The 20,350-nt window shown below is 39.3% G+C and overlaps 1 protein-coding gene across 1 annotated transcript; it reads left to right on the top strand.

The window, feature by feature from the left end:
- Positions 1–9,965: 9,965 nt before the first annotated feature.
- On the top strand, positions 9,966–10,622 carry LOC149203837 (uncharacterized). The gene has a single exon (XM_089402001.1). It carries the CDS (start codon positions 9,966–9,968, stop codon positions 10,620–10,622), a length of 657 nt encoding a protein of 218 aa, XP_089258127.1.
- Positions 10,623–20,350: the final 9,728 nt, after the last annotated feature.

Genomic DNA, 20,350 nt, shown 5'->3' with positions numbered 1-20,350 from the left:
ATCTAGATGGAACTAGAAATGAAGGAAGGTAAACAAATCAAAGCCACTTAGGAAAGTAAAGGTATTTCAGATTTTGTCTGATCCTATTGTGTTTTGATTGCCATCACTTCCTACTGCCAAGACAAAATTTTGAGCAATAGATTTTTTATTGAAAATGATAGGGATTGTAATGGCGCTGGGGGATTCACTTGGATACCTTTGAGGAAAACTCATATATTTGAGGGGTTCCCTTCCCTATGACATGTGTTGGCTATCCAATGAATTAACATTTCACTAAAATTATTTTCTAACTGTTATAGAGGATAAATAATATTGGAATCATACCATGGAATATTTGAATGTGTTTGTAGTACCTATAACCCTAACATCTAGTGGGCTAAGACGTAAATGCTACAAGGAGAGCTAGCACCATATGCTTGAGTGGTTCTCATCCTAGCAATGGACTTAGATTCAACTAGGCTACATTTCAAAATTGTTGGGTATTCTTTTGCTTTCAAGCCTCTCTAGACATCCTTTGAGGAAGTGGTTATCTAGTGAGTGATAATAAGATTAATAAATATATCACCAAACCTATAACTAGGGTAGCCAAAATTCCAATTACACACCAAATTGTGGGTAGTGGCCCATATGTGCTCTTCCTGCCATTTGGTTCCACATCATACAAACTATAACTTCCCTAAAAATGGTGTTTGAAACTTTATTTAGGTCAAATATGATGAATAACTTAGGTTCGATTAGGACATCTTGGATTTATATTTAAAGGTTTGGTGGAATAGGCATTATTATGAAATCTAAGTACAAACACAAGATATTTGTGTTACGTGGATAAATTAAGTGGTGGAAGGAAATGAAGCCTAGAAGGTTTCTTTCGATATTACTTAATTTAAAGGCTATTATGAAGAAAATATATTTAGTAAGGAATTTATCTCCGTAATTACTGATTACTCCCTCTAGGGTTAAAGCTTAGGTACATATATTATTTAGAGCATTTGGAAGACTTGGAAAATAATCAAACCCCTCTTGGCTTGGAAAGAGTCTTCCTTCAAAATGATCTCGCTTTCAATTATGAACTCCCATGGTCATCTCCATAAATTATTTTTGAATGTAAAACATTGGATGATTCCTACTAATTCTTATCCTTGAGGGTATTTAAACCACACATCCACTCAACTAATGATTTTTGTTATTTCCTAAACAAAAGACAAGTTCCATGGACATATCTCAAATTTCAATTTTCTATAGGAAATGCAAAAAATGGTAATTATGGAACATATGTAAAAAAGATAATGATTTGGCCTTCAAATCTAGCCACTACAAATAGTTTGTTTCTGTTAATAGACTTAATGATGTGGGATTCATTGACATCTCCTTATGCTTGCACTTGGCATCAAGATAAATGGATGGAAGAAATGGACCGGGTGACATTCATTTCATTTCAATGAGGTTTGAATCATATTCCAAACCCAAGAACAATGAATCTGGCATAGAATGAACTGAATGAACATTGAAAGGACAATCGCCTTCTCTTCTCTAACTTCCATATATCTACCATACTAAATTTTTCAATAAAATTTCTCCAAGACCTAACCACCTTCTAGAGTCACATGAATTCCACAAATCTAGGGCACAAAATCAAGTCAATCACTATAGAAATAACAATACAAGAGAAATAATGATCCTTGAACAACCACTTTGTCTACCTATTTTTCTACCTGCTTTTTGCTTCACAGAGGAAGAGTGAAAAACATGAATATTGGCTCGGAAGTACTGCTACAATTGTTCACAATTGCAAGTGCATAGGTTGCCTTATGTTCAACATATTTTTACTATGTCCATCAAATTACATGGGGTACCTCTTCTTGTAGCCAATTGGGATCAGATGATAGTTGGGACTGTTGCTAGACATTGTTGAGATTGTTCATCATATGCCTAGTGCAACACCTCAAAGACTCCTCCATGTTTGAGTTTTGTGACTACGCCTCCACCACCGCTTACATCAATGACTTCCAATAATATATTTCTTCCATAGTGTTGTAGCTGCTACAACCCCCTCCAAAAATTTTCCTACCTTCAAATATTGGAGCCTCCTTATGATCATTCCATCTTTCATTTCAAGCCATTAAGGTCATGGTCAGTCATGTTGTCTAAGTGTTCAAGTCTTCCTTTGGGAAGCCTAAGTGTTGAAGCTACTTGCTTTCACATGTCCAACTCTTGATGTCTTCAAAATCACACTTTCAAGACAGGATAGGCATACCTCATAGTGACACTTTTGTGCACTCTTTGTTAACAGTCATTACATAGTCCTTTCCAATAGCGATTGTGTAGTCCCTGCTAATCGTGATTATGTAGTCCTTGCAAACAATGAACACACGGTTCCTAGTGACAGTGTAAGGTCATCCTCTCTAGACAGTCAGTTCACACTCCTTGTTGACAGTGAGAGTACACTTCTTCGAGTAAGTAATGTTACACCTCATAATGGCAGTCAAATCACTGTTGACTCCTAGTTTCCCACTATGCACTTAGTGCACTCAAAACTCCTAACTCTAATCACATGTATGCTCTCCCTATATAAAGACTCCAACCTAGAGCTCATCTCACATTCATATTTTGCTTTTGAGCTCTGTGCACTTTTGGAGCACAAGAAGCATTCTCTCACCTGTGGTTGCAAGTGTACCATCAGCCGGGTGAGTTTCTCAACCGTCACTTTTTCCTTTGCATCTGTCATTTTCACTGCTCATTATTTTGAAAGTGTCTCTTTTGCTTGCTTTTATTCTTGCAAGTGTCGTTTTTTCTTTCTTTTTTGCATGTGACAATTTTGCTCTTACATGTGTTCTTTTCGCTTGTTTTCTCATATCTTGCTAAGATCACATTGGCACACTTTCTAGGGGTAGATTCAATGCACTTTCTCACATTACTTGATCCTATCTATCACAAGAACATGCATTGGACACACTCTCATGGCATAACACATCTTTTGATGTCAGTCAACAAGTGTGTCATAAATACTTGCATCCAATTGTCGCACTTGGAGATAAGTATTGTTTTATCATTACTTCAATGAATACATGTTAGTTTTAGGTACTATGCATATTCTTGTCAATTTATAGATTGTGTACATTGTGTGATCATGTTTAGGACCTATTTGAATGCTCTTACTCTCTCTTTCTCATCCTATTGATCTAACACTTAGTAAATTTTGGTATTCTTCCTTGTCCTCACATCATGTGTAAGTTATGAACACCTTTAACATTCAACCAAGTGATGAGCGCATTGTGCACTTCCAAGCCTCAATCATGAGCCTCTTGTTGCTTACACTTTCCCTCTACGCCCATCTTGAGGATAAATCCCTTCACATTGTGCATTGTTTATCTCTAGAGCACAGTCACTCAACCCTTGTTACTTACACTTGCCCACTATGCAAAGCCTTGATCAACCTTGCCTTGGGTTGTGCATTGAGCACTCTGAGTTGACAGTGAGGTCTCCTTTGTCCCCTTGCAATGGCAACCTATGATATACCAAGGTCTCCCTCCCTTCATTGCGCATTAATCATTCCTAGGACATAGTGATCCAACTTCTTGTTGCTTACACTTTCCATTTGCGTAGTGCCTTAATCAGTCTTGACTTTATTGCGCATTGTGCAATCCTAGTGGATATTAGGATCATTCCTTGTCCCTTGCATTGGTAACCTATCCAATCCCTAGAGCCTCCTTCTCAATCATCACACATTCTATAGTCACAGTACCCAAACTTGTTGCCCTTGTCTCTTGGAGTTTCCCACTATGCAAAAAATTGCCTCTCTCTCTTGCCATTACGCAATGCGCACTTCCAGTGCCCAGACCTCCATTCACTGCCTCCTGACTCTATTCTCTACACCCAAGTAGGCCCCTCTATTAGTCTTTGCATTATATCCCATCACATTCAACACCTCACATGAGAAAAAGAAGATAAAATAGGTGATTCTAGGACTAATGTTGTCTTTTCATGAGTGAATTTTATTTGCAAGTGCTATCTTCCTATCATGGCAAGATTATGCTCAAGGAGGTCATCAAGAAGAGGTTATAATAATGACACTTGTGGAGATAAGAGACAAAGATGCTATCATGCAAGAGTAAATGAATCTTGGACCACGACTGATAGATAACAACTCATGTTGACTTAGAAGGTTCTAATAACTATCTTGACCGTTTGGAGGGTGAAGATGAAGCACACATTAGATCAATCATGAAGATTTGAAGACATAACAACAAAGAGAATAACTTGGCATTGATACATTACAATGCAATCTCATGTCATAGTCGCAAATTGTAGCTTCTCAAAGTGTGAACACAAGAGTGTTATTTTGATGTGTTTTCGCCACATTATTGGTGGAATATAATTATGTAAATTTGAAAAGTGGAAAATGTAAAATGTGTGGAAGCCCAAGGGTCACACATGGAACGTGAAAAGTCACTAGGAAGTCCAAGGGTCACACATGGAACGTGAAAAGTCACTAGGAAATTGAAGGATCATGTAGGAGGTCAAGAGTCATGAGGGAGGTCAAGAGTTACATAGGAGGTGAAAGGTCACCTCATTTGTTATAAATAAACCCTTATAGCTTAAGAAAAGCACTTTTTCACCTTGGATTCTCTAGCTTAGCATAGGAGAGAATATCATTTTTTGGAGGAGCAAGTGGTGGCTTAATGTTCCACTATTGGGGCTAGTGTTGCATCATTGTAATTGTGTACTTGTAACTTTCACTTAATATCTTGAAACTCTTAGAGTCAATGCACTTTCATGCATTTATCGTGGATGTTGTAAGACTATTCTTTTAATTTTTACAGTATATGTTCATGTTTATACATACTAAAGAAAATGAAATATTTCATTGACTTTGGTATATATATGGGGACTTCACTCAACTAACCTATAATGTATCAGGTGCATTCATGGAATACTAAACAATACCCCTAATTTGACTACATATTGAAAAATACGTCTAAAAATCACATTATTTAACCCCTACTAATACACACCCGATACGCCTTCCCAATTTTTAAAAACTCTACTTTCACTAGATATTGTAGATATCCATTTTTTCATTAAATTTTCTTATACCCCTTTATATTTTTTATTAAATTTGGACTCCATTTTTTTGTACCTGCCATTATAAAAACCCTTTACCCCTATTATATACTCAATATATTATGTCATTTTTTCCTCAATATATATCCCCCAATATGAACACACGTGGTATGGTATTGCTCCCCACTTAAGCCCCCGTGGGTATATATCTTGTTGAATGTGTGTTGTTATTTGTTGTCATGATCGTTGACATTACTTTGTGAACCATTTCGCATGTTAATTAATTATTTTTCCTATGCTTGTGTGTGCCTTTATTAGGATAGCACTATTACTTTTCTTCTAAATGCTCAAACTTTCTTTTCTCGTCTGTGAAAGTGCTTTGTATGCATTGCAATTAGTGTTTCAAAAAGTTAACTCACTTGCGTATCACAAATTTATGTGCATACTCTCTTGTGTTGATAATTGCAGCCAAGACAAATCTTTAAGACAAATATAATGGTGGTCGGGCCGAATTCCCAAATGGGGCCCCTATCCCAAATGGTGTGAGGTCTAGTTGAGACTTCACACCAGGGAGACCCCTTGTGTTAGCATACTTTCAACACCATCAACACATAGATACAACTTATCTTCCCCAAAACGTGGCCTTTCACTGTTGCTTACGACAAGTATAACATTGAATGAGTATCAAATGAAATGTGTTAAGGTTTCTGGGAATGAGTATTGATAAGTCATACTATTGGCCCATGGTATTTTAATAAATCCTATTAAAGTTAAGAATATTTATGGTAAAGTAGGAATAAATCTGTATCACCTTTTTTTTTTTAAATGCACATATGTTTAACTCATATAATAACTTTTTATAATTATTATTAAAAAAATAATTTAAAATAAAATTATAATTTAATTAACTTGTATATTTCTTTAATCTTAGCATTGTGAAATGTATGATGAAGTCCTTTGATGCTTAAAATGAATTGATAACATGTAAATTCACATTTGAAAATTTCATTCTGATTAATTTTAAATGATACTTTGGGAAAGAATTCTTCCAAAATGATAAATCTGAATCTAATTTTTGTAAAAGATTCTTTTAATACTCTTCAAGTAAAATCTTCTCAATTTTTAGAGATATAAGGTAGTTAGACGATAAATTCTTTAGAGGTTACCAAATTTTCAAATAACAATAAATTTAAGTTACAAATAAAAAATTAAATAGCTTTATAATTTCTTCCATTCATAATAACATTTTGACTAATTTGATATTAAAGTCATATATAGTAGGAGAGTTTTTTTCATTTTTAATCAAATTTTGATTTTTTATAAATTTAAACTTATTTCCTGCCCATAAAATAATCGACAAAAAGTAATTTATATATCACAAAACACTAAGTTGCAAATAAAATATTCATTTTAATATCGTGTACTAAACAAATGAGATATAGCATACGCACTTCTCAAATATGAATTTTTATTTAAAGGTGGCAACATTTGCAAGTCTTATTGAAGTACCCAATTGAAAAAAAGTAGTATTAAGCATATCACTAAATAGCCCATGAACAACAGAACAATTACGGATTTACCAAAACAAAGATACATAACATGTTCTACGAAGAAAAATAAAATTTAGTGCCCTATATACTATGCAAGGCATCTAAGCGAAGCCCCCAATGCCATTACAACCTCTATCTCCTTCAATAACAAATCCATCACTCAAAATTTTGTATTGACAGTAGAGAGCGATCACAATCACAACACAGCAGGATCATACAAAATCTGAAATATCTTCGCTTTCTTGAGTGGCTTCGATTTGTTTGTCTTCCTTCCTTTCCAGTTCCCTGTGGATTCTGTAAATTGTATTTTTAATCTTCTAGACAGAAGAATGGTGAGGCAAGCCCCACTCGATAGTCATGCAGGTAAGTATACTTCTCAACACAATAAGTATTTGGTGGAATAAGCACCTCTACAGCTCGGGGAACAAAAGGCAACTGATGAATCTTGTACGAAGCCAAGAGGCACTTTCTCTCTGCGATGGGTTCATACTTTCATTACAAGTTCTTGGTCGAGTATTCAGATTATATACAAATTCTTTCTCATGTCTTTAATCTTTTCCGCTGCATCTATTTGTGAAACTTGGTATACAAATTTTTTCCTATGTCTATTTGTGAAACTGGGTTTTTTTACATGTGAAAGAACGCGTTGTTGTTGTTGTTGTTGGTCACTTCCAAGGGAGATATCAAAGTGGTGTATGAGACCTCCTTGTCTGGGGATGAGCCATTTGAATGCTAAGTCTAAGAAGGCATACATACTCTACCCATTGGTTTTGAACCTGTCCACTGCACCTGCACCTACTTGTGAAACTCGGTTTTTTTAACCAGTGAATAAAACATTATGTTATTATTATTATTATGCAATTTTAAGGTCACTGCCAAGCCAAACACCAAATTGGTGTATGAGACCCCCTTGTTTGGGGATGAGACCCACTTTAGCGCAACCATTTGAATGCTAAGTCTACTAAGACATACATACTCTACCCCATTGGTTTTAAACATGTAACTTCTTAAGAAGAAATGCCAAACTTAAGTTCCAAGAGAATGGAAACTTCAAACGCCTTTTTTCTGATCTCACAAGTGTCACAAGTCATAATTATCAAACTTATCAACCATATTACCCAACTTACAAAAACCCAAAAAAAAATAAATAAATAATAAGATCGAATGACATAACACAAATGAAATTGTAAAATCACAAATCCAGTTTGTCTCCTCTGATAAAGGAGTTCAGTAAATGCATTTCAACTGATATGTCTCAACTGATGCACAACAACTCTATGGAGTTCAGTACATGCATTTCAACTGATATGTCTCAACTGATGCACAAAAACTCCGTGGATTTCAGTAAATGAATTTCTAGTTTTACTATAGGATGGCATATTTTCAAGTTGCATTCGAGAAAGAACCGACACACAGAGGCAGCAAATTCACACGACTTCGTGTGGAGGCAACAAATTTGAAATTCAAACGAGTGTGGGAAGGCTACCAAGATGAAATTCAAATCAATCCGGGGAATGAGAAAGTGGTATTACTGTATCCTGCTAATATGGTACAAATGCGACATGGACTGCCAAACGCTTCGTGGACCATGCATGCTATACCATGCCATATTCACCTATCGTTGCATCACATATTATCGAAAACAATACCATGCACCAAGCCCATGTCTATGATCATCCATTGTCGACTGACGGCGGACGGGAATGAACAACGTTGCCTCCTTATTTTAAAATGGTAAAATTGTTATTATTATTATAATGTTAGGGTCAAGTCAGATATCAAATTGGTGTATGAGATTTTTTTGTTTGTGCAATAAGAGATCCACTTCTAGGCAATGGTCACGATCAAGGTAAATACTAAATTGGTATATGAGATTCCCTTGTTTGTGGGACAAGGGACCCACTTCCTCATCAGTCATCCAAGTGTTTTTTTATGCTAGAGATTCTCTAGTCCAAAATGCAAGAGATTTATAATGTCCTCATCAGTCATCCAAGTGTTTTTTTATGCTAGAGATTCTCTAGTCCAAAATGCAAGAGATTTATAATGTCTTATCCAATTCTGCAAATATTTTGACTCGAATAATTTATATAAAATTAGAATTAAATAAAACATAAAAAGCTCTGAATAATTCAATTTATAAAAATAAAATTAATAATTGTAATTTTAACTATAAAGTTAGATTAAACTATCATCTTTTTGGGTTTGGTAACCTATTAACTTATTTAAAGCATAAAATTCCAATAAATTTCCCAACAAAAATAATTGTTGTGAGAATTAATAACTACAGTATATAATTATTTATTAAAAATGTCATTACACTATTATCATAATAATTCTTTAACTTGATATAATAGTTTGAAAATGCTTTTCAAGTCTCTCAACAACCTCGAAGTTTTACATTTCCAAATGGCTCACAAGGAATCTTTTCATCACACATGTGTACATAACAAGGAGCTTGAAATGTTTCCATAACTAACTTGATTGTCCGAGTCTTTGGAGGATGAGAGAGCTCTACAACTCTGTAGCGGTCTTCCATGGAGGCCTCGGGGGCCATCATCCTGGGGTCTGAAGCACACTGCCTTCCTGCACCCAACCGACCTGTCTACCACTTCCCTTGCCGCACAATTACATCTTACCTGCTACAGTTGCTCATGACTCACCGTGAAGCCCTTGGCCCTAGCTCCTTGTCGTGATCCCCGCGCGACATTTGCTGCTCAGATGACCGTGCCTGTCAGTTCGATGGAGATCGATGACGTTGACTATAAGGCGAACCCCAATCCTAACCAAGATATCTGGACGCATCATAGAACTGGGATGGGCTCAGGACCCTTTGCTGCCAACCCTCGATCACTGACAGCTGCCCTGTCCATTTCGTTCAGTCTGGGGCTGTCTAAGAAGCACTTTCCGCCCTCTGTTCACATTGAAGATTCTTCCATGTTACACTGCCCTCCGCTCTCTCCTGCAACCCTTAATCTCCTGGGTACTTGACTTCAACCATCTCCCACTTTCGACACTCCCTTGGCCCATCCTACACAGTCCTCAACTCCTTCCTGCGTGCCCTTCTCCTCTCACATTCCCCCGTCTGGACCCCCTCCCCTCTCCATTTCTGCTTCCACCTCGGCAATCCTAGCTCCCGACAGATCTAACCCTAACACTCCTATTCGTTTTGGGTGTTTCATTTCTCCCATCCCTAATCCCAAATCTACCCCTTCCACCCCCCATACTGTCAATCAAGGCTGCAGAGGCTTGCTCAAGGAACACCCGAAGGCCCGGCGATCTGATAAGCCCAAGAAGGGGCGGTGTCTCAAAGCTGTGGATAGGGACATTAACTTAACCCTTGGCGAAGATATTCCAATGGGGGAAGTGGTGGACATGGCTAAGAAGGTTTTGGTTGGCCGTGTTAGAGGAAGGAACTATTCTGTGGAACGCCTGTGCCTATGGACTTCGGAAATTTGGGGTTCCCTTCTCAAGGAGCTTCCCATCATCAGAGTTTTGGCTCGTGGCTGGTTTGCTCTTCGCTTCCATAGGGAAGAATATACTGATTGGATTCTTTCCCGCTTCTGGCATATTGAACTTGCCCCTGTTCTGCTCAAAAGATGGGATCCCTTATTTGACCCAGAACGCAAACAGTTAGGTGCAAGGCCGATTTGGGTTCGCCTGCCAGGCCTACCAATGCAGTTCTGGACTCCAGTGGTGTTCAAATGCATAGGGGATGCTCTTGGGACTTATCTTGAACATGACCAGTCTTTTGAGAAATCTGGGATTATGACTATGGCGAGAATACTTGTTCATTTGGATACCAGGGAGGGGCTGGAGGAGAAAATAACACTCCACTGGAGGCATTTCTCGCGTCACCAAAATCTGGATTATGAAGGAGTGCCCTTTCGTTGCCGAAGATGTCATAAGGTCGGTCATCTTTTCAAGGACTGCCCTCTGCTCTCCTCGTCTGCTCAGGAGCCTGCAAGGGGTGTAAAACACCGTCTGTCTAAAGAACCGAATGTGGACGAGTAGCCCTCGGGTCTGGATCACTCTAAAGGAGCGGAAGGAGTCACTGCACAACAAACCAGTACTCCAAGGGTGCCTTCTTCATCCCCTCCACAGACTCGATCCAGGACTACAGTGGATCCTGCTCCTTCATCGGGTAATGTTCCACTCTCTTGTTCTTCTGATCATCCTTTTATTCATTTACATTCCACATCACATTCTCCTATGTCAATCCTGGATTCAATTTTAAGTCCGCTTCCCCCCATCACTTGTGGTACTGTCCCCCCCTCGTGAATCTTTTCCACTACCCCTCTGTCTCTACAGGCTCTGAACCCCCACCTGCATCCATCTTCCTCACCTTCAGCATCTGGCTCCCATCCATACAATCTCTATTTCCGGCCTTTGAACAACATTCCCCTGCTCGGCCTTGGTATCCCCTCTCACCCCTTAGAGTCGAAACCTACGAGAGGCATACCTACCAAGATCGCAAAAGCTATCAAATCTGTGGTTGCAGATGTGGCACAGGGTCGTCAATCCACCATCGAAAGGGCACTTAGAGCATCTGACACCCTGGATGTTGTTCCCTAATGATCTGGCTCTCCTTCAATTGCAGGGGTTTAGCCAACCCCAAGAAAAAACTGGCTCTCAAGCGTCTCTTATCCTGTACCCCCTGTGACATTATATTTCTACAGGAAACCCTTGGGCCCTCTAAGCAGATCACTAAAACCCTACTTTCCATATTACTTGGTTGGCACTTTCAAGGCTTAGATGCTGTGGGCAGATCTGGGGGTCTTGCCATGGGGATAAACCCTAAATCGATCAAGGTGCTATCCTCTTGGGGTGGTTTGGGCTTCTTAGGCATGGACATTTTTGTAGCGGACATAGGCAATCATATCCGAATTATAAATGTCTATGCCCCCAACCATAACAGACTTGCTTTTTGGCAATCCTTGTTGGGATCCTCTCTGATCAATAATTCAACCATCATTGGAGGAGACCTAAATTTCTCCTTAGGGAACGAGGAATCCTGGGGTCATCATGCTCAAATTGACACTCTCTCAGATCAACTGAGCTCCCTCCTGGACCAACATGGGCTTGTTGATGTCCCCATGAACAAGAAGATGCCTACTTGGCATAATAGGCGTACTGGTGTTGCTGCTCTTGGAAGAAGGCTTGATAGGTATCTTATAGATGAAGATCTCCTTTGATCCTTAGCCTTATGCAGACAATGGGTTGGCTCAGGTGGCATCTCGGACCATTCCCCAATTTACTTAGAAGTGACTGGCCCATTCAGGAAACCTAAGGCCTCTTTCAAATTTAACTCAACCTGTTTGAAAGACCTGGACTATGTCAAATTGGTCTCGGATTTCTAGCATGCCCAGCCTCCTCTCAGAGATCAGCGAAAGGTTGGGCATTTCTATAGAAACCTGAATCATCTCAAGAAGTTAACCACTGACTGGTCTAAGAGGAAAAAAGTAAGAGATGAACAATCACTTGTTGACATTGAAGACCAGTTGGCCTCCTTAACTGATGACAATGGGATTGGATATATATCCAATGAATCTAAAATTCGCCTGATGGAATTGGAATCTCAAAGATCCAAGATCCTACTGGAAAAGGAAGAACTTTGGAGGCTTCGAAGCAGAGCAATTTGGTTGCAAGCAGGGGATGGCAATACAAAATTTTTCCACAATTTTGCTAATGGAAGGAAAGCCAGCAATACCATTTGGCAGATGCCCATGGATCGGGAGAGAATGGCTACCACTCATCCCCAATTAGCTCAGCTGGGAAATACACACTTCAAGCAGCTTTTTAAAGCCCCTCCGGCCCCCTCTCTGCCTGATATCATTAACCTAGCTGGCCATTTCCCTGGATACCTGGATCTGGATGGCATTGAAGATCTTATCAAACCTGTCTCCATGGAGGAACTTGAAAGTACTTTAAAATGGTTTAAGAGAGACAAAAGTCTAGGCCCAGATGGCTAGCCTCTGGAATTTTATATTGCCTTCCTGGACATCATTGGCCTAGATCTGCTAGGAGTGATCGAAGAGAGTCGAGCCCTTGGCCGCATTTTTGCTCCGCTCAACTTCACATACATAGCCCTCATTCCAAAGACAGACTCTCCATCCTCCTTTCATGACTTCCACCCTATTTCTCTCTGCAACTGTCTATACAAAATCATAGCCAAGATTATTGCAAATCGTATTAAGCCTATCTTATCTGAGCACATCTCTCAAGAACAATTTGCTTTCCTCCACCATCGACATATTCATGAAGCCATCGGCTCTACCCAGGAAGCCCTTCACTCTATCAAGCTAAAAAAGCTAAAAGGGATGGCCCTCAAAATTGACTTATCCAAAGCTTTCGACAAAGTAAGTTGGCTTTACCTTAGAATGATCCTCACTCATCTAGGTTTCCCTTTGGATTTCATAAATTGGATCATGGGTTGTATTACCTCTGTATCCTTTGCAGTTCTTATCAATGGGTCTGCCTCCCTCCCCTTTCAAGCAGAAAGAGGTATCAGACAAGGATGCCCCTTATCCCCCTTGTTGTTTCTTCTTGTAATGGAAGGCCTGAGTAAACTTATAGATTCGGAGAAGCATGCTGGGAGGCTTGGGGGCCTGAAAATTACTGATCATTTCCTTCTGTCCCATCTTCTCTTTGTGGATGACATTCTTGTCTTTCTCAATGGAAGCGTACAGGACATTACTACCTTAAAAGAGATTTTAAAACTCTTTAGTGCAACCACAGGAATGGAAATCAACAGGGAAAAATCCACTATATCTTTCTCTGAATGCTCTCAACAGGAAATTCAACTCTCTCTCCAGAATTTCCCCTATCAAGTGTTGGACCTTCAGGTTGGACTGAAGTACTTGGGATTTAGAATAAAAGCGGATGGATATAAAATTGCTGATTGGACTTGGCTACTCACTAAAGTGGAGAAAAGAATAAACATTTGGTGTCATCGTTTTCTATCTAGGGCAGGAAGATTGGTTCTCATCAAAGCGGTTTTAGAAGCTACCCCGGTTTTTTGGATGTCCTTGGCTTGGATTCCCCTGGGGATTCTACATAGGATTCAAAAAATCTGTTGTCACTTTTTATGGAGGGGACATAAGGAGGGGAAGCCATTTGCCTGGGTCAAATGGAGCAGAATAGCAAATCCCAAAAAATGGGGAGGCTGGGGACTAAAGCACCTTCCAGCTTTTGCACAAGCACTGGCAGCAAAACAAGGTTGGCTTCTCCTGACCCAAAAGAGCCTCTGGTCAGAGGTGGTCTCCCACAAGTACATTTGGCCCAGTTCTTTAAGTGATTGGATTAGAAGACCTTCTTGGAGCAGGAAAGGTATTTCAGTCATCTGGAGGGCCATTCTAAACACCCTGCCCATTATAAAAAGAGGCCTCATTTGGAAGATTGGTAATGGTGCTTCAGTGCGCATCGTCTTAATCCCTGGACCCGTAGTGGGAATGCATATCAGCTTCCTCTGGAGATGATTACTTTTCTTAACAACACAGGTGTCCTGTACATCTCTCACCTTGGTGATCATCGCAACTCATCTATTTTTCATCAAGCTTGGCACACGGGTGAGGATTGGCACATTCCAATTCAATGGGAAAGACAGTGGGAAAATTACCGGCAAGCTCTGACAGAATCCCATGTTCGACTCAATGATGACGAGGACAAACTACTCTGGGGTCTCTCCAAAAACGGTCACTACACGCCCAAGCAAGGGTATGATCACATCCAAGCAGAGGCAAAACCGGATCGACAAATGAGCTGGTGGACTCAACTTTGGAAGTTAAAAGCTCCCCCGCGCACTATCTTACTAATGTGGAATATCATTGAGGATAAAACACCCACAGGAGTAAATTTAAGGAAAAGGGCAATCATGGGACCTTCCTGGTGTGTACTCTGTCATCAGGAAGAGGAATCCAACCATCACATATTCCTTGATTGTCCTACTTCAAAACAGTTATGGTCGCAAGTTCTATTCACCCTTAACATCAATCTAAGCTGGCAAGGTGTGGACATTCCTACTGCTTGGGACAGTTGGTGGGGAGCTGTTTCGGTTCCTAAAAGCAGAAATCTGCCACTTCTGGTTTCTTGGCACATCTGGATGTGTCGAAACAATATCATTTTCCAGGACCGACCTATTAATTGGGCACTGATTCCACCAAAGATCTGTTCGGCCTATGAGGAAATTCCAGATGAAGAACACATAAATCGCCCCAGGATCATTTCTCAGGAACAGATTAATACAACAAAGCCCTGGGCATACTTTGATGGAGCAGCTCAAGCACAAGGATGTGGGGGGGGGGGGGGGGGGGGTGTCATAATCCACCTTTCAGTCACACATTCTTTCCACATTTGCATGGGCTTAGGCGAAGGCACAAATAATTATGCAGAGTTGATCACCCTTCGACACCTGATTTATTTTGCCATTCTCAAAAATTGCAGACACATTCAAATTTTTGGGGATTCCAAAACAGTGATAAATTGGTTTAACAACATAGCTACATGCCATTCATATACTCTAAGAACTGTTTTGGATGATATTGTTTTTCTAAAAACAAAATTTGATCACATTTCTTGCACTCATATCTACAGGGAGCACAATGAAGATGTGGACAAGCTATTGAAAGAGGCATCACATCCTCCTCGAGGAGAATGGCTGATCACAGAACATTCACCGGAAGGGACCTTCCAGTTTTTTCAAAGGCCATATATAGATCAAGAGCTTCGGGGGGTGGACAACCCCTAATTACAGCATTTTTTGGCTTTATTACAGGTTTATATATATGCATACATCACTTTTGGACATCTGAATAGCGATCACTTTGGTGATTTTTTGCTATGTAACTATTGATGTACAACAACCTCACTGGGTTTACATAGATTTTGTTTGGAACTATCGGTCGACCAAGGTCATTGTTTTTGCATATGCCTATGGGCATCTACAGCATGTAATTTTCAACATATAATGGAAATTACGAATTTTCTCCCCGGGAAAAAAATAGTATGAAAATTATATAAATAAGTCTAATTAAAATTTCAATTAAAAAAATTAATATTAGCATCATTAATCCTAGTCATTTAAACCAGCGTAGATCTATCTTAACTCTGGATCTACCAAGCGTTTTGAGAGATCACATCTCTTTTCACTCTAGGTTTACACTTCAAGAAATTTGATCCCGCTCAACACTTAATAAATTCACAATTAAGATAGATTTAGACTAGTTTATTATGTAACTCATATCAATTTATATTCAAATTAATTATAATATTCGCTTTTTTTAAGTAAAATAATGTTATCTTATTTATAAGATTATAAAAATTATACATTATTATATTGTGAAAATAGTTTTTTTTTTTTTTTTTTACTTAAAATAAAAAAATTAATTAGTAGACCTAAGGAGTTTCGACCCATACCTTATGCCCTAAATTCTCGAGCATGAGCATTTTTTTTAAGACATTATTTTTAATTTAATCATGAACATTTTAAGAATTGATTTGTTATTATATTTTAAGTTTAATTTTGATGGGAGAATTTAAAGATGGATATAATTATGGGATCAAAAAATGTTAAGTTGAATTGTAGTAAGAGTTTAGATAAGTCATTTTTTCTATTCATTATCAAAATTTTTAGGGAATTACATTGTTTTCAAAAATTTTATGAAATTACATTGTTTTTAAATTGAAATTTATACAAATTGAATATATAATTTTTTTTTGGATATTTTTCTCCAATTCGCTTATTTTTGTTAACTCTATTAAGATCTTGCTCTCATTTCGATGGAATATTGTGGGGTAGGCTTAGACATGGACCATGGACAAGTGCCTTTCATCCCTGAGGTTTCTTTGATACCCAAATCAATGATTTTTGGTTTGGCATGAGGATCGGGTTTTGACTCTCTCCTCATCCCTCCTTCTATCAGTCATTTGGAGACTTGGTCACTGGTGGGGGAGTTGATTTGGGTTCCGGGAGTCTATGCCACATACACAATTTTCCATTGGGTGTCCTTTTTAGAGGTAGAAGACTTAGTTGTTTTCTGGTGAAGGATTTTTTTGTGGATCCATCTCTGAAAGGGGGAAGCAGGGATCTCTCAGTGAAAGCTACTCTAGACTTAAAATGTATGATTGGACTTGGGGAATTTGTCCGAGGCTCTGGGATCTTGCATTGAGACCCTTCCAAAGGGGCACAAGCTACCCATTCCAGTCGTTATCATTTCATTAGAATCGACGACAAATTTCAGTGAGAAGGTGAGGGTTGATACTAGTTAAATCTCAAAGGGTGACAAGAAAAATAAGAAAAGAAAGGGTGTCAACATTAAGAAAGGAGGTTACAAGATGGTCCTTGGTGAGGATGTACTTAATGCAAAAGGTAGAAAGGAAGGCACATTTGGCTATAGTAGGTTGAGATCGAGGCTACCTATTTAATTTGCAGTTTCTTCAGAGATGGGTAAACCAAATGTGGGAGCACCAGATTAATCCACTTTGAATGGCAATCACTTTAGCAAGAGGCTTCATCTTCAACATTGGACAATATGCCTCATGGGTGTTATCTAAAGATTGGAATTAACTCAAACCTAATTTTGCTCAAAATATGGACCCCCATTTTTTATGCCAGAAAATAAGTCACAGAGAAGGAACCTATGCGGGTGCAAATACCAGGATTTCCTATGTAGTTTTGATCATAGGAGGCATTCCACGATATTGGGAATTATTTGGGAAAATTCCTAGATGTAGATATGTCCTTCCTCTTGACATGGGTGATGGTGGTGGCCCAAATTTTATTAAATATTAACACTCGTGAAGGATTGGTGGTATAATTGGGAATTGGGCAACATGATTATTCCCACACAGAGATCTTAGATTACGAGGGGATCCCTTTTCATTATATGAGGTTCTATAAGTCTGGGAACATTTTGAAGGATTAGTTGCTCATGGACAAAAATGGAACCAAAGCTACCTCCCTACAAATAAAACAATCCTTCCCAAAGTAGATTCAATAATTGTTGTAGAAGAATCTCAAGACATACAAGAGAGTGTTCACGATGACCCTCAACCTTCTAGCAAGTTCCATGGGGACACAACAAATCGAAAGATGGTGGAATGAATACAGTGTAATGTCCCATATGCAGAGAATTTGGGACAAATCCTTCAAATCAAATTATCTAGCACTTAACATGAAATTGCCATGGAAACCCATAAATTTGACTGAAACCATGAAGCCACAAATTGCATAAAATCTCATTAAAAATCACAACATGAGGAACAATGAGAAATGCAACAACCAAAATCCAACTTTATTATATATAGATATATGCCAATACAATAGCTGGGAATGACCCTCTAGTCTCCAAACTGAAACATAAAAGCAATCACTACACCTGTGGATTCTGAATGAATCCACCAAGGGGAGATGGGTGCTCGCCCAATCTCTCTAAATCACCCGAGGGTTTCTGTCCTAGGGCTACCAATTGGTTGAAGGGAAAATACCCCTAGAGTCCTTTGGGCTGAGACTCTACCAGACTGAAAATTGCTTATACAAAGAAACACACACACACAGCCATCTTTTTTACTTTTAAGCAAATTCTAATGTTTAGGGTACATACCTAAGGTCCTACATCCGAGAAGACCGTTAGGGTGCAAACCCTTCTTGGAGTTCCCTTCTTCTTTCTCTGACCTGCAAGACAAACAAATCAAAGAACACAACAGTACATGTATGGAAGTTTATGTATAAATCATCTTTATGCTATAAAGTTAGTTATAAATAATCTTTAAGTAACTACTTTCATAAGAATTCAACACAAGAATCTCATAAGCATAAAGAAAGATTATTCGGGAACAAAGACGTGTTTCTTTATATATAAAGGCAAATAAAGTACATATATCGGAAAGATATCACCTGAACACCTTCAGCAGGCTCCAAGCAAGCTTCCTCCCGGATTCGTTCCAGCCTCCAGCCTTCAACAAGAGCTCCTTCCAAGTCTTACTCAATGATGATGTCAAGGATGAATGATCACCAATACACATGGAAACAAGGGTTTCCTATGCAAAATGGGGGAAGTGCAGGATGCACCAAGGACTTCAGACCTGGTCTAAGGGAAAAATCTCAGCATAATAATCTTGCTCTCCTTTCTCTCTCCCCTTGGCCTTCCCTTTGATGTCTTTTTATACCCTCTCCAAAGTAGTTTTTTAGTTAGGAGTTGGTTGGGAACAGTTGGGCCACGGGCACTAACAGGTGATCCAGCAGGTAAACCCGCGATCACCGCCCGAAAAAGAGGAAATTATATTTTTTTAAGTGTTTTAATAGATACACGCGGGTTGGGTATGACATACCCGCGTGTACACGCGTTTAACACAGGGCAAAGTCGCGTATAGGGAATAAAACACTGTTTTTTAAATTTTTGGACCAGGTCTGGAAGGAGGGGTTGCCCTAGGCCATAAGTGCAGCATCACAAACCATAAGAGTGAGATTTGGAGCTATAACAGATGCCCCCTAATGTATGAGGTCAGAAGGGGAACATGATGGCCGAAATACATTAAGTAAGTACAAGGAAAGGAACTCTGCCGAAAAACCGAGGAGGACTTCACCAGAATTCAGCCTGCCAAGCCACCGAAAGGAGATCAGAAAGAAACACTGTCTGAGGCGGGCATACCCATGCTCAGGAAAAGTAAAGCATGTCCGCATATCAAGTACAAGCGGATCCACTAAGTATACAAGTATAAATGACTGTAAAATACATAATGGATCATCTGACCATAATGAGTAAGTACATGTCTGAATATCACATATAAAACTGTCAATGATGCTGAAAGATGCAACGGATCACTGAAATCAAAGACTGATCCCATAAGGTACCAACTGAACATGATGGAATAGGATGGTACTACACTGCAAACTCAGGTGCCAGCATATAGAATGTCGCCATGACTGACTGCAACATATAAGGTGGAATGGTATCAACTAGCAGCAACAGGAGCAACTGTCAAGTGAACCAATGAATGCTGATACATCCTGAGGTCTTCACCGACCGCCGTGGTACATTTCTACACCATGGGAATAAATGATCTGAAGTCGACCATGTGAGAAATCGTTTGATTACCGGTCATTGATGTATACCGTTAACAAACGCGAGACTACTCACCGATAATGATAATGAGCGTCAAGGTACCCAGTACAATCTAACAAGTGTGAATAGATGAGCTGAAGTCGAACACCTGTAAGAATCTATCAATCAGGAGACAATGATGGTTTCCCACTGTCGATAGCGAGGAATCTGCCACTAATGACTGCAAACCCCAAGGTACTGCCAAATGGACTCTAGATCTTTGCCCCAGAGCAATGAGTCGGAGTCGATAGGGAAAGACCCGCTAGAAGGAAGGCATTAAGGCATCCTCCATCAATCTAGCGCGAGTGTAACCCGTAGGCCAATAATGTGGAAGGAATCGGACGAAAAAGATGTAGTAACCCAACCGAAAGTACGTTTCCAGCGTACACAAGATGTGGCTAGCGCACGGCAGAAACCCTCTGAACCAACCAATAATGAAAGCTGACACAGAGGCGAGGTATCCACCAATAGGGTCAAATGGAAACCAAGGTACTGCACGAATCCCAATGTGTGATAATGTATGCTGATGTCGAACACAAGGGAAACCACTCAGTCAAAGACCCATGATACTGATCGATGCTGAGCACAAGGTGACCTATCAATAATGAAAATAGGGCCAGGGTGCGGTCTCTAGGTCTGCCC

The sequence above is a fragment of the Pinus tabuliformis genome, chromosome 2_1 (assembly GCF_031772625.1).
Source record: "Pinus tabuliformis cultivar Carrire ecotype Pingquan chromosome 2_1, CPIR1, whole genome shotgun sequence".
Lineage (NCBI taxonomy): Eukaryota > Viridiplantae > Streptophyta > Pinopsida > Pinales > Pinaceae > Pinus > Pinus tabuliformis.
The sequence above is the reverse complement of the archived record's forward strand: the minus strand, read 5'-3'. Positions and strand labels throughout refer to the sequence as shown.